Source organism: Chelonoidis abingdonii, chromosome 3, assembly GCF_003597395.2.
Source record: "Chelonoidis abingdonii isolate Lonesome George chromosome 3, CheloAbing_2.0, whole genome shotgun sequence".
Classification (NCBI taxonomy): domain Eukaryota; kingdom Metazoa; phylum Chordata; order Testudines; family Testudinidae; genus Chelonoidis; species Chelonoidis abingdonii.
The window spans coordinates 213084242-213097358 of NC_133771.1; the positions used below are offsets into that span (position 1 = coordinate 213084242).

A 13117-nucleotide genomic window follows, 5' to 3' on the forward strand; every position below is an offset into this window, starting at 1 on the left:
TGGGTAATAAGGGTGCAGTGAGGATACTGGGTGATGGGGTACACAGTGATGAGGTATAGTGATGACACTGGGTGATGGAGTGCATTGGGCGATGGGAGTGCAGTGAGGACAGTGAGGGGGTACACTGAGTGATGAGGTATAGTGATGACACTGGGTGATGGGGTGCATTGGGCGATGGGGATACAGGGAGGGGGTACACTGAGTGATGGGGTATAGTGATGACACTGGGTGATGGGGTGCATTGGTGATGGGGGTGCAGTGAGGACACAGTGGCTGGGAACACTGGGTGATAGGGGTGCAGTGAGGACACTGGCCACTGGGTGAGGGGGCCGCGTTGAGGGGATCCCGGGAGGGGTCAGGGCACTATATTATCCAGGCTCCTCCCCCCTCGGGGAGCCCGCGCTCCTCCTCCTCTTTCCCACCCCCTGCACTGCTCTCACTGCTGCGGGGCGCGGGGCCCGGCTTCGGCACACAGGTACCGCGCGCCCCGGTCTCGACCCGCCGGGGCCAGGCGGCGCCGCGCGGGGGGCTGAACTAGGGACTGCGCTGAGCGGCGGGTCTGGCGCGTCCCGGCCCCATGGCAACGGAGCGGGCGGGGAGGGGAGGCCGGGCAGGGCGAGGACTCAGGGATAACCCCGTGGCTCCCACAGCACCCGGGGGGGCGCCGGGGGCAGAGCGCTCCCCCCCGCCAGACTGCATCAAGAGGCTGTAAATAGCGACAAACAAGGAGACTTTGTGTAGGGGCAGCTGCAAACCCGGGCTGCCCCAGCTCCGCCTCCTGCCTGGGGCCTGGCTACAAGTGTCCGCGGTCGGATCCAGCCTTTCCCGAAGTGCGAGCCCCCCCATGCCAGAGCCCAGCTTGTGTCTGAGTCTCTCTCTCTAGCTGGTTGCTAGAAGACCCTGCAAACGCAGTGCTGCCTGTTTGCCTGGTAGCTGCAGTATGGACGTCCGCGTTCATTTCAGTGGGTGCTAACCCAGATGCCAGTGATAATACTTGGTGCTAATGCTTTTAACTATTTCACTGAGCCTCGAAGATTATAAGGAAAGAGAAATCACATCATGTTATTAATACCTATAGAATTAGTGTCGGCACATTTTGAGTAGATGTCTAACACCACATGGTGCTGAGGGAGTTGTAACTGGTTTTATTTTCCAGAAGGTATGGGGGCTCAGCATTCTTATATTTGGAAAAGCTGGTTTAATTAAATACGCGACACACCAATGCAGTTGTTTCCAGTTGGTGACAACAATTGTGATTGTGATTAAATTCTTCAAATTTGTGACTTCAGCAGTGTGTGAAATCCCTTAGAATATTTTCAGAACACCGATTACCTTTGAAACCCTCATATTTGGGACTTTTTTTTGTATTTTAGACACTGCTTTAAGACAAAGACATCATGGATAAATATGAAATTATTAAAATGATTGGGGAAGGAGCCTTTGGCAAAGTATTCTTAGCAAAAGGAAAGGTAGATAACCACCAATCTGTTATCAAAGAGATCAATTTAACGAAGGTAAAAACCACAAAAGCAATAATACTGATGGTTTTTATTTAATTGGTTATAGTGCTATGTGTTACTACAATGTAAACTTCGGAGTTTTTTATTTCCTATACAATTATAGGTTGACTATGTAAGGTTAAAATTTTTAAAAGACTGTGTTCAATTTGTCTATTAATTTAGTGATTTGCAAGCATGATTACATGTACAAATTTAACATAATAAAAACATGCCCATAAAAATATTTCCAGTTAGTTCAGACTTATCTATATGTAGAGTATGATAGCAAGTATAGAAATTATGGGCATATCCCTGCCAAACATTTACCACTGAGTATAATGGTTACTAATTGTGAGTATTCCTGTTTTCTTCACCAAAATGTGTTTACATTTTATTTACTTGTGTTTCAATTTCTCAGAAGATAATTATGAATTGAACTTTATTAATACATGTTTTAATCTACAAGCCATTTCAATTAATTTCTAAACATCATTATAATTTAAAAATATGACTGAGTAAAATATGATAGAACATATAATTAAAATGAAGCTACTGCTCTCAGAATAACTGAACAAAGTACATTTTGTGATGTGTTACTCTGCTTTTTCACTGTTTTTCACTGTTTGTTCACTTATTTTCAAAATTAAGTAATTCACAATGAGGGGAGAGGAGCAGTTCTCTTAGTGATTAATGTGAATTAGTGTGTGTGCGATGTATTAGGCAGCTGCCATAAAAGAATACATTTTTATAGTCCAGGTCTGAAAATCTTTTTACAATGTTCATACTCAATACCAGAGACTTTACAACCTAAAAATTACCTGGATACAAAAACTGTACAAATTCTCTCTAAACTGTAGTCACCAGCAATACAATAATCAACATGTGCCAGGTATACAAGACTTCAGATTTTGGCTGTAAACAGCTTTAAGATCAATAATTTAAAAAAATTGCGAAGCCTGAGCATTCAAAAATCATGAATCATGTAAAAAAATTACAAGACTTTAAAAAAAAAACAGTAGATTTTCAGTTCTTTTTATTTGCCTTTTGGTTTCTCACCCTCCTGTGTACACATAGGTTACATTTTCAACCTTTAAATGAGATTCTCAAGAAATCACTAGACTTCAGCATGTGGTGCTTTAAGAAAAACACTAAGGGTGAAATCTTATCCCCACTGAAGTCAATGGGAGTTTTTGCCATTGACTTCAGTAGTGTTAGGCTTTCACCCAAAATATTGGATAAGTGGATAACACTTGAGGAGTATTTTTCAATATTTTTCCTTTGTATTTTGTTCATATGAACTTACCCATACCAAGAATGTAAGTCACATGAGTCCTGCTCCTGCTAACACACAAGCATGGGCCTAACTTCACTTATGTGAGAAAAGTCCTTTGACTAATTAGGACTACTCACATGAGTAAATTTACACACCTGCTTAAGTGTTTTCAGGATCAGAGTCTAAAAAAGTCAGTGTCAATATATTTTCAAATATCAGAACTTGTATTTTTCACTGTATATGCATAAAACCCTTTAAATAACTCTTGCAACATTTAGATCCACTACCACTTATTTAATGTAATCTCCTATGGCTGTTTTGATATGAGCTTTACGTGGAAAAAAGTTTTACTAGGAAATTGGCATTTTACAGTTTTGTTTTTTTTTAAACTCACTTTAGATGCCTGTGAAAGAAAAAGAAGCATCTCAGAAAGAAGTAATTCTTCTGGCTAAGATGAAGCACCCAAATATAGTAACATTCTACAGTTCTCTTCAAGGTTTTAGTTTAACTTTATTTTATTTGTGATTTTATGTGAGATTAAAATACTTTACTCACCTAGGAACCTGAAGAAAAGTAGCTTAAGTGTTTTGTACACATAAATGACTTCTGGAATTGGACCAAGTTATTAGGTATTATTTCTGTAGCACTTGAAGTATGCATGGTGTTTTATTGACAAAAAAGAAACAAGCTTACAGCCTTATTGAGCTATTTACAGCTAGGAGTAATGGTTGGAAAAAGATGTACTATGCAAATTTGCCCCCCATTTTTGTTTTCTCTCTGTGTGTGTGTTTCTCTTTTAATATTTTAAGCCTTGCCTGTTTGTGTCTTGCTTATTGTTATGCGGTACCACTCATCGCTAGGGCACCACCTCTTGGCTGTTTAGGGGATTAGCTTCTTCCAGGCAAGACACCCCTTTCCTGGCACCATGGCCCCTCTCTCTCTGCGACCCAGGGTACTCCTTTTTGACTCAGCCCTCTGGCCAGGTTACTATAGTCCTCTCCTCCCAGGGTATCAAAGTCCCATTGGACGACTGTCCCAGACAGTCTTCGGCTATGTCTACACTACCGCAGTAAGTTGACCCACATTATGTAACATAGCTGGAGTCGACGTAACTTAGGTTGAGTTACTGCGGGGTCTACACTGCTGGCAGCAGATGGGAAAAAATCTCCCATTGACTTACCTTACTCTTCTTGTCAGTGGTAGAGTACAGGGGGTCAACTGGAGAGCGATCTGCAGTTGATTTGGCAGGTCTTTACTAGACCCACTAAATCGGCTGCCGATGGATTGATCTGAAAGCGTTGATCGCTGCCATAGTGTAGACCTGCCCTTCGTCTCCACTGCCTAGTATATGCCACTTCCTCATTGGCTGGTAGGCGAACCCGGGCTTACCCTCTGCTCCTGGTTCAAGCCTAGAGACCCTCTAATCAGCAGCCAAACTATGCTGCTACAGTAGAAACTCAGAGTTATGAACTAACTGGTCAACCATATACCTTATTTGGAACTGGAAGGACATAATCTGGCAGCAGCAGAGACCTGAAGAAAACCAAACAACTCAATACTGTATTAAATATAAACTACTGAAAAAAAAAAAGGGAAAGTTAAAAAAAAGAGATTTGACAAGGTAAGGGAACTCTTTCTGTGCTTGTTTCAGTTAAATTATAATGGCTAAAAGCAGCATTTTTTTTCTGCATAGTAAAGTTTCGAAGCTGTATTAAGTCTATGTTCAGTTGTAAACCTTTGAAGGAACCACCATAATGTTTCGTTCAGAGTTACAAACATTTCACAGTTACAAACAACCTCCATTCCCGAGATGTTCGTAACTCTGAGGTTCTACTCTATTTCCCTGAGCCTTTTCCTTCCTTCCCTCTCTAACATCCAAAGAATGGCTGTAGGCTCCCTCACTCCAGCCCCCTTCTGCCACCAGCTTGCTAGCTTTATATTAGCCCTGTCTGTACCTTCTTTGCCTGGCTCCACCATTATTAAGGGGTTACTTAGGCCATATAATTCCCTTCAGATGTGGCCTTTCCAGTTAATTGGCCCTTTCTCAGCCTCACAATCCCCTTCTAGCCTAGTATGGGGTGAACATCCCATGACTCTTATGGTTTAGTTTTTATCTGTCTCTATGTGCCTCTCAGGGTTTTTTTTTGTTTTTGTTTTTTTAAACCCTTGCCTATTTACCTCTCTTTTGTGTTTTCTTTTCTTTTTAACTTGTGTCTGTTCTACTGTGCTGTCTAAAAGACCAGGCATTGTCATTTCTGCATTCGATACATATGATGGTGGAAGGTCTTCTTGATATTTGTTATGATGATTGAATTTTGCAGACTGACATCTCAGGGGATGGGTGGAGGGATGGCGGTAAAGGTAGGGGGAATTGCTACATAGTTTCCCAATTACAGGTGCACCTATGTCACAGATGGTATTCTCTTCATACTAAGGTTTTGTTGCGGAACCAGAAATGTGGGATTGGTGCTGGAATACTGTGGCCAAATTGATAACTAAGTTTGTTTGAGATATTTCCTTTTCTCATTAAATTTGTGATTTATAGATGGAGCTTTGCCACAAAGAAATAGGTTGTGGCAGTGAACTGAGTAGACATTCATTAAGTCACAGAATAAACACAGGTACATATTAGGAAAGAAACAGGTTTGTTATGTTAATTTACGAAAAGAAATTCATACCTAAAGTGCCAAGATGATAATTCTAGTCTTTTATAATTAATTGACAAGGTCACAGAGGATTTGTGTCCAAGTTGGCAAGATAATTATGCAAGGCACAGGCCCAAAGAGAATAACCGAACAAAGGGAAAACTTTGGCTGGTGGGACTTTACCATCTTAAATTCCCTATTTTGTGGATTGCTGATATCCTGGTGAGTTAGTGATGTCTGCAGTGATGTCCACAAAGTCTGTGATCTGTTGAGGAAGGAGCTGTAGGCCTACATTACAAAACCCAACAGTTTTTAGTGCAACCTGCAGCTTATGTTTCAACTCTAACTTGTACGTGAATTTTTTAAAGCTTGGAGATTTTCTTTTGTTGCATAGCACAACAAACTACAGTCAACGTACTTATTTGATAAAGGGGTACATGTATTTTTGAGTTCAGTCAGCAAATCTGTTTCACATGCTCTCAACCACCAACTTGCATTTTGGCTTCTCAGAACTATTTTTAGTGATTGCTCTGTCTACTGCACTATTAAAATATCCCCTCAGGAATAAACATGGATTAGCAAAATGCCAAAGGGGAAGCAGAATCCCTCTAAAGAGGATGTTTTGGGCTATGGCAACCTAGGCCCAAAGACGGAGCAGCTTGTTTCTCAAGGACACATCCCTCCTCTTGGGGAAGCTCTGCTAAGAAACTGAAAGAATCCGTGACCCATGGAATAGGTCTCACACATAAGAAACCAAACACTGTGCAAAAGCTTTTGGATAACACTGAATAGCATATGAAGTCTGTTGCTGGATCCACATAAGACTTGGAAGCCAGCATAACCTTCATTTATGGGCTCTAGGATATTGCACATGCAATGATGGGGAAGAATTGGTTGACTATATATTGGCCACAATTACTGGTGGAAATAAATTCACTTTGTCACAATGAGGGGTGAGTAGGAATGAACATTTGAGGATATGGGAATCATCTTGAACGTAGATTAAGCTGTAAAGCTCTACTTTAGCAAATCTCCATCTCTTTTATGTCTTGTTTACTGTAATCAGTTTTTCCCTGTTGGTCACCAAAAGCGTTCATCTTACCAGAAATCTTTGGGGGCAAGAAGGGAGAGATACAGGATCAAAAGCCAAAAAAACAAACAAACCCAAAACCCAAACACAACAGCTGTAACCAAAATAATTAATTGCTGTATCTACTAATATCAATGAAATAGGCAGAAAAACCTCTATCTTTTCTTGCAGAAAAGAATAAACTGTACATTGTGATGGAATATTGTGGTGGAGGTGATCTGATGAGACGGATCAATATGCAACGTGGAGTGCTGTTTGATGAGGACCAGGTAAAGGAGTTATTTTTGGAGGAAAGGATTTATATCCTAATCTGCATGTTTAGGACTATCCAATACATGATGCAGTTTCTTGTCTTTATCGTTACAGTCACAAGAGACATGTAGCTAAGCCCTTCTGGTTTTTGAGAGAATTTAGTGATTTTTCAGTTAAGAGCTAGAGAAAAGATCTCTCCTTAGAAATGACATTTGAATTGGAAGGTAAGGAATAATGTAGATCAAGGCTGTGTCTTGTAGACACAACAATGCTACCTAGATGGGGTGAAGTACTGGCCCCATTGAAGTCAATGGCAAAACTCCCACTGATTGAAGTGGGGCCAGGATTTCACCCATGATATTCAGTAATAGGATTCAGAATTGTTAAACCAGCCTTCTGACCTATTCCAGTATATATTAGCTCAGAAATATGTGTATATATATTTAGTGGATGGAATGGAATCACGACTGTTTCCCATCCTTGACTTTACTCCTCTCATTCTCATACATATCACTTTTTGACCTCCCTTCCACTAGCTGAAGCATACTTTTCTGTTAGGCATTGCACTTCAGAGTACAGCACTCAGGGCTAGTTTTTTCAGACACTGATTTGCATTTTGTAGGTGCAATCAAGAATTTAGATACCTAGTGACCTAAATTGCTGGTGAAAATAACTGGTGGTAAAACTGCACATGCCCAAAAAGAAATCCAGATAAGTCTGGCCTTAAAATGTGACTCTCGGTCTACTCTCAATCTAACATTTAAATAGAAAAAGAAATCTCTTCACTTCTCTTTTTTCCATTTAAGTGGTAGAGAAAAAGGGAGTCAGTGGTGCAGCAATCAGTTGGGAGTTAACCGAGGGTTAGTCGTGGATTGTCTGTCTCATTCAGTTATTGGAAGCAGACGGAACACAATAGAGTACGAAATTTATATAAGAGGACAAAATCACAAATAAGAAAAATACAAAATAGGGAACCAACAATAAAAAAGAATGCTGACAACAAGAGAGTAACAAAATACAGAGCCAAACTAACAGGAAATGTGACATCAGAAGACAGACAAAGGAAGAGCAGACAAAAAAAGGACGTGGCAGATAAAAACAAAAAAATCCCCAAACTAAAGAAGCAAAGCAAGCTACCCAATTATGTTTAGTCCCCGTAATATGCTTATATATTTTCAAATGTATGTATGAATTTAGTGCTCATGAAAGGCTCCAAATCAAGGAATCACAACTTAGCACAGCTAAGCAGGTGCTTAAGTGCTTCCTGAATAACATTGATTTCCTGAACGAAATCATGAAGTCAATGGGCTGTATGCATGTGTTGTAAAGTTAAGCATGTGTTTAAGTGCTTTCCTGAATAGGGATAGACTGAAGTATATGTCTAACTTCTTCCCAAAGGTCTTGATCCAGGAAAGTACTTAACCATGTGTTTAATATATTAAGTATGAACTTAAGTGCTTTTTTAGATCAGGACCAACATAAGGATATAATAGCTGTGGCTTATGACAGAGATAGTGCGAGAAGTTGCTATGCAAGCTTCCTTATACAGCTCTGCCGTTTACTCACATTTCTAACCGACAATCTATTTTTCTGTTCCTGGGCCTTTCTTGACAAGGGATCATAAATGTCATCAAAATTGTATGGTGGTTTAATGGTTTCCAACACTGAGGATTAGGATGAGACTGTATAACTCCTTTTCAAATGTGATCTGAACTAAGATTTGAATTTACTCCTTCCTAAGTAAAAGGCTGCCTTGGGTTTGATTCCACATTCCTTATTCAGGCAGAACTCTCACTGCAGTTACTGAAAGATTTGTTGGAGTAAGGACTGTAGGATCATGTATTTGTCTGCATATTATTTACTGATAATATTAAAATTGGAAAATTGATTAAATGAGTCCAGTCACTCAAGTTGATATTAACAGCTCTGTTTATTTTTCCCTCTTTTTTGTGTATATGCAGTGTGTACTTTAGGTTTTTCTTTTGTTTTTGTTTTATGTTTTTCAGCAAGACATTCCGTCGGAAATCACAGCGGTGCAGATTTACAAAGTCTTATACCTTTTGTTTTTCACTATAGATTCTGGCTTGGTTTGTGCAGATTTCCTTAGGACTGAAGCATATTCATGACAGGAAGGTTTTACACAGAGACATAAAAGCACAGGTAGTAAACTTGGGGAATTACAGTTCTTGATTTTACCCAGTCACAAAAATGCATACATAGGAAATTCTTCCATGTTTCATCAACGCATTCCAGTTTCTTTTTTATTTGCAGAACATTTTCCTTAGCAATAATGGAATGGTAGCAAAGCTTGGGGACTTTGGCATAGCAAGAATGTTGAACAAGTAAGCATCTTTTTTATGCAATCTGTGTCCTGTACCTAATGCCAGCCCTAAAAAATGTCACTGTTCCTAAAGACCAGGCGCAGATTGAAAGTGTGTTGTGTCTAATGCAGTCCAGGGGACTAAGGGTCTGATACTGCCCTCTGGAAATCCATGAGAATTTTTGCCATAGACTTCAATGGGAGCAGGAAGAGGCCCTAAGACTGCACAGAATGTATCCAGAATGGTACATATTTTATTTTCTTTAAGAGGTGTTTATAAGAAGGTAAATCTAAAAGAGCATATGAGCTGTCTGGTGGAAGGATGGTCCAGTGGCTAAGGCACTAGTTTACAGCTCAGGAGATCTGGGTTCAAGTCACTGTTCCACTGTAGACTTCCTTTATGACTGTGGGCAAATTACTTAGCATCTCTGTGCCTCAGTCCCCCACTGTAAAATGCAGATAATAGTACTTCTCTGCCTCATAGAGCTGTTGTGAGGATAACTACACTGAAGATTGTGAGGTGTTGAGATACTACAGCAGGGGTGGGCAAACTGCCAGCCATTTTAATCTGGCCCTCTTGCTCTCACTGGGAAGCAGGGTGGCGGGCAGCTCCCGGAAGCAGCGGCATGTCCCCACTCCGGTGCTCCAGCCATGAAGCAGGGTCGAGGGCCGCTCCACGTGGCTCCCAGAAGCAGCGATATGGCCCCTCTCCGACTCCTATGTATGGGGGCAGCCAGCCAACCCTACTCCCCTGCTCCAGCTTGGAGCCCCCTCCCCCACCCTGAACTCCTCATTTCTGGCCCCACCCTGGAGCCCGCACCGCCAACCAGAGCCCTCACCCCCACCCACACCCCAAATCCAATTTTGTGAGCATTCATTGCCCGCCATACAATTTCTATTGCCAGATGTGGCCCTTGGGCCAAAAAGTTTACCTACCCCTGTACTACAGTAATGGGAGCCACATAAATACCTAAAATAGATGGCAGGTGAACCTCATGCTTTGTATCAGTACAAACTTTTTCTACAGTATTTTAATAGTCTTCATGGAATAAGAAAATTACAAGAAAAATATTTACTAGTTCAGTAACACCATTCATCAAACAAGTTTACTGTACAAACATGAATGGCTTAAGCATCACAACCTCCTGGATGCTTGGAAGCATTTTCATCTTCTTTTTTGCAAGTGGGGAATCAGAGCCACAGAGAGGCTAGGTGCTAAACTTTCAGTGGGAGTTGTGGGTGCACAGCACTTCTGAAAATGAGGCTGTCAGTGTCTCAAGTTTGACAGCCAAGAATGAAGGCACCCCAATATTAGTGTCCACTCTTGAAAATCTAGATGTACAGTGATTTGACCAAGGTAACACAGCAAGTCAGTGGCAAAGCAGAAAATAGGATGTACAAACCCTGGGAAGCACTCCCTCCTTTCTGTCCTGGTTTGGGTGGGATACTCACATCTAGGACAACACTGTTTCATGGTTTAATGGATATATTGCAAAACCATCTGGTGCGTCATAAAATCTTGCTGCACGGTTGTCTGCTTTTAAAATCCTGTATTAGTGATGATTAAAGCTATGATTTTTTCATGGAGGTTATGGGAGCCACAAAATCCATGACGTCCAAAGACATCTGTGCCGTCAGCCCTGGCAGCTGGGAGCTACAGAGTCCCGCCGCCTCCCACAGTAGCAGGGAGCTGTGAGATATGCCCAGCACCTGAGGGAGCAGGCCCCCAAGCTCCAAACTGCCTTGGCAGTGGGGGTATCCTGCAACTCCTGGCCACCACAGGCAGAGGGTACCCCACAGCTCCTTGACACCTACAGTGGGGCAGGGGGACCCTGGAGCTCTAGCCCCCACAGCTGCCCAGCCACTTCCGATTTATCATGGATATTTTTAGTAAAAGTCAGAGACAGGTCACAGGCTTCTGTGAATTTTTCTTTATTGCTTGTGATCTGTTTGTGACTTTTACTAAAAATATCCATGACAAAATCTTAGCCTTAGTGATAACCATTTCTCCAGGAATGATGATTGCAACACTGGTATAGGGTGAGGAGAGAGAGAATTCCTGAGCTTTATATTGTAACACAGGCACCCTCCACTATAGAATTACACAACCATTTTAACAGAGAGCTGGAGAGTGTTTTAATTTTGTCCTTTGCAGTGTCTAAATTAATGTACTAAGCTGGCATTCATATACTTTTGGGCAGAAATGATAGCCTCAATGTTCTCTTTTCCTGGTTACATACAAGCCCTTTCCCCCACGTTTAGAATAAACTCTTTATCACTTATGTTTCTTTTGTTTTCTATCTTTCATTAGTACTATGGAGCTTGCTCGTACGTGTGTAGGGACACCCTACTATCTATCGCCGGAGATCTGTGAGAATCGACCATATAACAATAAAACGTATGTATGTAAATATATGTTTGCTTGGATGCTTTCTTCAACCATATGATGAAACATGCATGCTTGAAAACAGGAAGTTATTTGCTTTGATAATCTCACGACTTAACATTACAACTGCCTTTTTATTTTCATAAATATTTTTGCTACTACTTATATTTTAATCTTCTTACTTACACTTGTCATACTGTCAGGTTGAAAATCAATTCTTTCCTTTATTTCCTCTTTGTGATTTTATCTCACTGTGTGTGTAATGTGCAGTAGCTGCCAGAGATGTGGCTCCTTTTAGTTCTGAGTTTGCAAAATGTTAATGGATTGGGTATTGATTGTTAAAAATATTCTTCAAAGAACAGTGCTAGATTGACAGTTCTGGACAGTGAAAGCCCCTGTTTTCAGTAACCCTTATAGAGTTGTCTGCAGAGAAGGCAGATATGCCCGAGACTTGTAGAGACTCGCTGAGAGCCACCAAAACATTAGGTGTTGAGAGTTGAAGAGTCATGGGTTATGGGGGGCTATGTACCCCTATTCTGTGTGGGAAGTTTGACCTCAGACCAGAAGAGCCTTGATTCCAGATAGATACCTCAATTTCAAAGCTCTCAGGGGACTCCTCAGACTGCTCATCTCCCTTGCAGTCTCCTTGACTGTCAGTCAGACAGAGATAGTCTACCCCTTCCCTGTGCAGGAACCTCCCTGCTTGTGGCATTGTACCCCAGTGACAGGGCTGCCATCTATGACAATAAGAGGGGAAAGTCTAAGGTATTCAGTTATTACAATGCTGGATGTGATATAGAAAAATATGAGGAGTAAAGGGCTTTACCTCTCGGGATAGAGCTGTGTGGCCACAGATCAGCTCTGCAACCGCCTCTGTGTGGATCTCCATTCCCAGATTCACCTAACTCTCTATGGATTCTAAACCTGACCAGCTTATTCAGCTCAGTCTATATCCAGTGAACGGATCTCTCAAGGGTCTGTTCTACAGCTACAAGTACCTCTGAAAATGAAGAGGCAGTTGTTTATATTTATACTGTCAGGCAGGTAAACATGATAGACAAAAGAACCACTACAGTGAATGCTGAACATCTTTATTGCATCTCCAAAGTAATATTCTTCAAAAACTATTTTACGCTACAAAAAGGGCAAACTGTTGACACTAGCCCATCAGTTCTACTCGTGGTCAGGACACTTGAAGGTAATAAAGTAGTAGTATGATTGTAATTGTTATTTATACTGCACCATCATCATGCATGATGTATAAATAATTTTTTTTTAAAAGGCACCCTGCTATGTACTTCAGAAACCAGAAAAATTAATTCTTCTTTGAGTGATTGCTCATGTGCATTCCACAGTAGGTGTGCATGCTTGCCACGTGCACTGGTGCTGAAAGCTTTTCCCCTAACACTACCTATAGGGGAGCGCCCCTAGCAACCCCTGGAGTGGCACCTCTGTGGTGTGGTATAAGAGTATCATAAGCATCTTCCCAAATCTGGACCTTAGCGTCCAAAATCTGGGTGCTTAGCATGAACCCTTCTAAGCTTACTTACCAGCTTAGCTTTGATCTCGCTGCCACCATCCAAAAATTCCAGGGTTTTGGCCCCCTCTGGTCTCCCACTCAGACTTTCCTCTCTGGGCTAACCTGATAGTAC

The 13117-nt window shown here is 41.4% G+C and overlaps 2 protein-coding genes across 6 annotated transcripts in view; one reads left to right on the forward strand and one right to left on the reverse strand.

Moving 5' to 3' along the window:
* RALGAPA2 (Ral GTPase activating protein catalytic subunit alpha 2) overlaps nucleotides 1-13117 on the reverse strand; it is a 327987-nt gene that overhangs the window by 251786 nt on the left and 63084 nt on the right. The gene's annotated exons all lie outside the window — the stretch shown is intronic.
* On the forward strand, nucleotides 1378-11526 carry LOC142046529 (serine/threonine-protein kinase Nek5-like). The gene is made up of 6 exons (XM_075063493.1): nucleotides 1378-1514; nucleotides 3172-3268; nucleotides 6679-6776; nucleotides 8836-8919; nucleotides 9031-9101; nucleotides 11391-11526. The coding sequence occupies exons 1-6, from the start codon at nucleotides 1398-1400 to the stop codon at nucleotides 11524-11526; spliced, it is 603 nt and encodes a 200-aa protein (XP_074919594.1). The 5' UTR covers nucleotides 1378-1397.

Coding starts and splice junctions, on each gene's coding strand:
- LOC142046529 (XM_075063493.1), top strand. CDS start 1,398: ATGGATAAATATGAAATTATTAAAATGATTGGGGAAGGAGCCTTTGGC. Junction 1,515..3,171: donor AAGAGATCAATTTAACGAAG/GTAAAAACCACA, acceptor AACTCACTTTAG/ATGCCTGTGAAAGAAAAAGA. Junction 3,269..6,678: donor ATTCTACAGTTCTCTTCAAG/GTTTTAGTTTAA, acceptor CTTTTCTTGCAG/AAAAGAATAAACTGTACATT.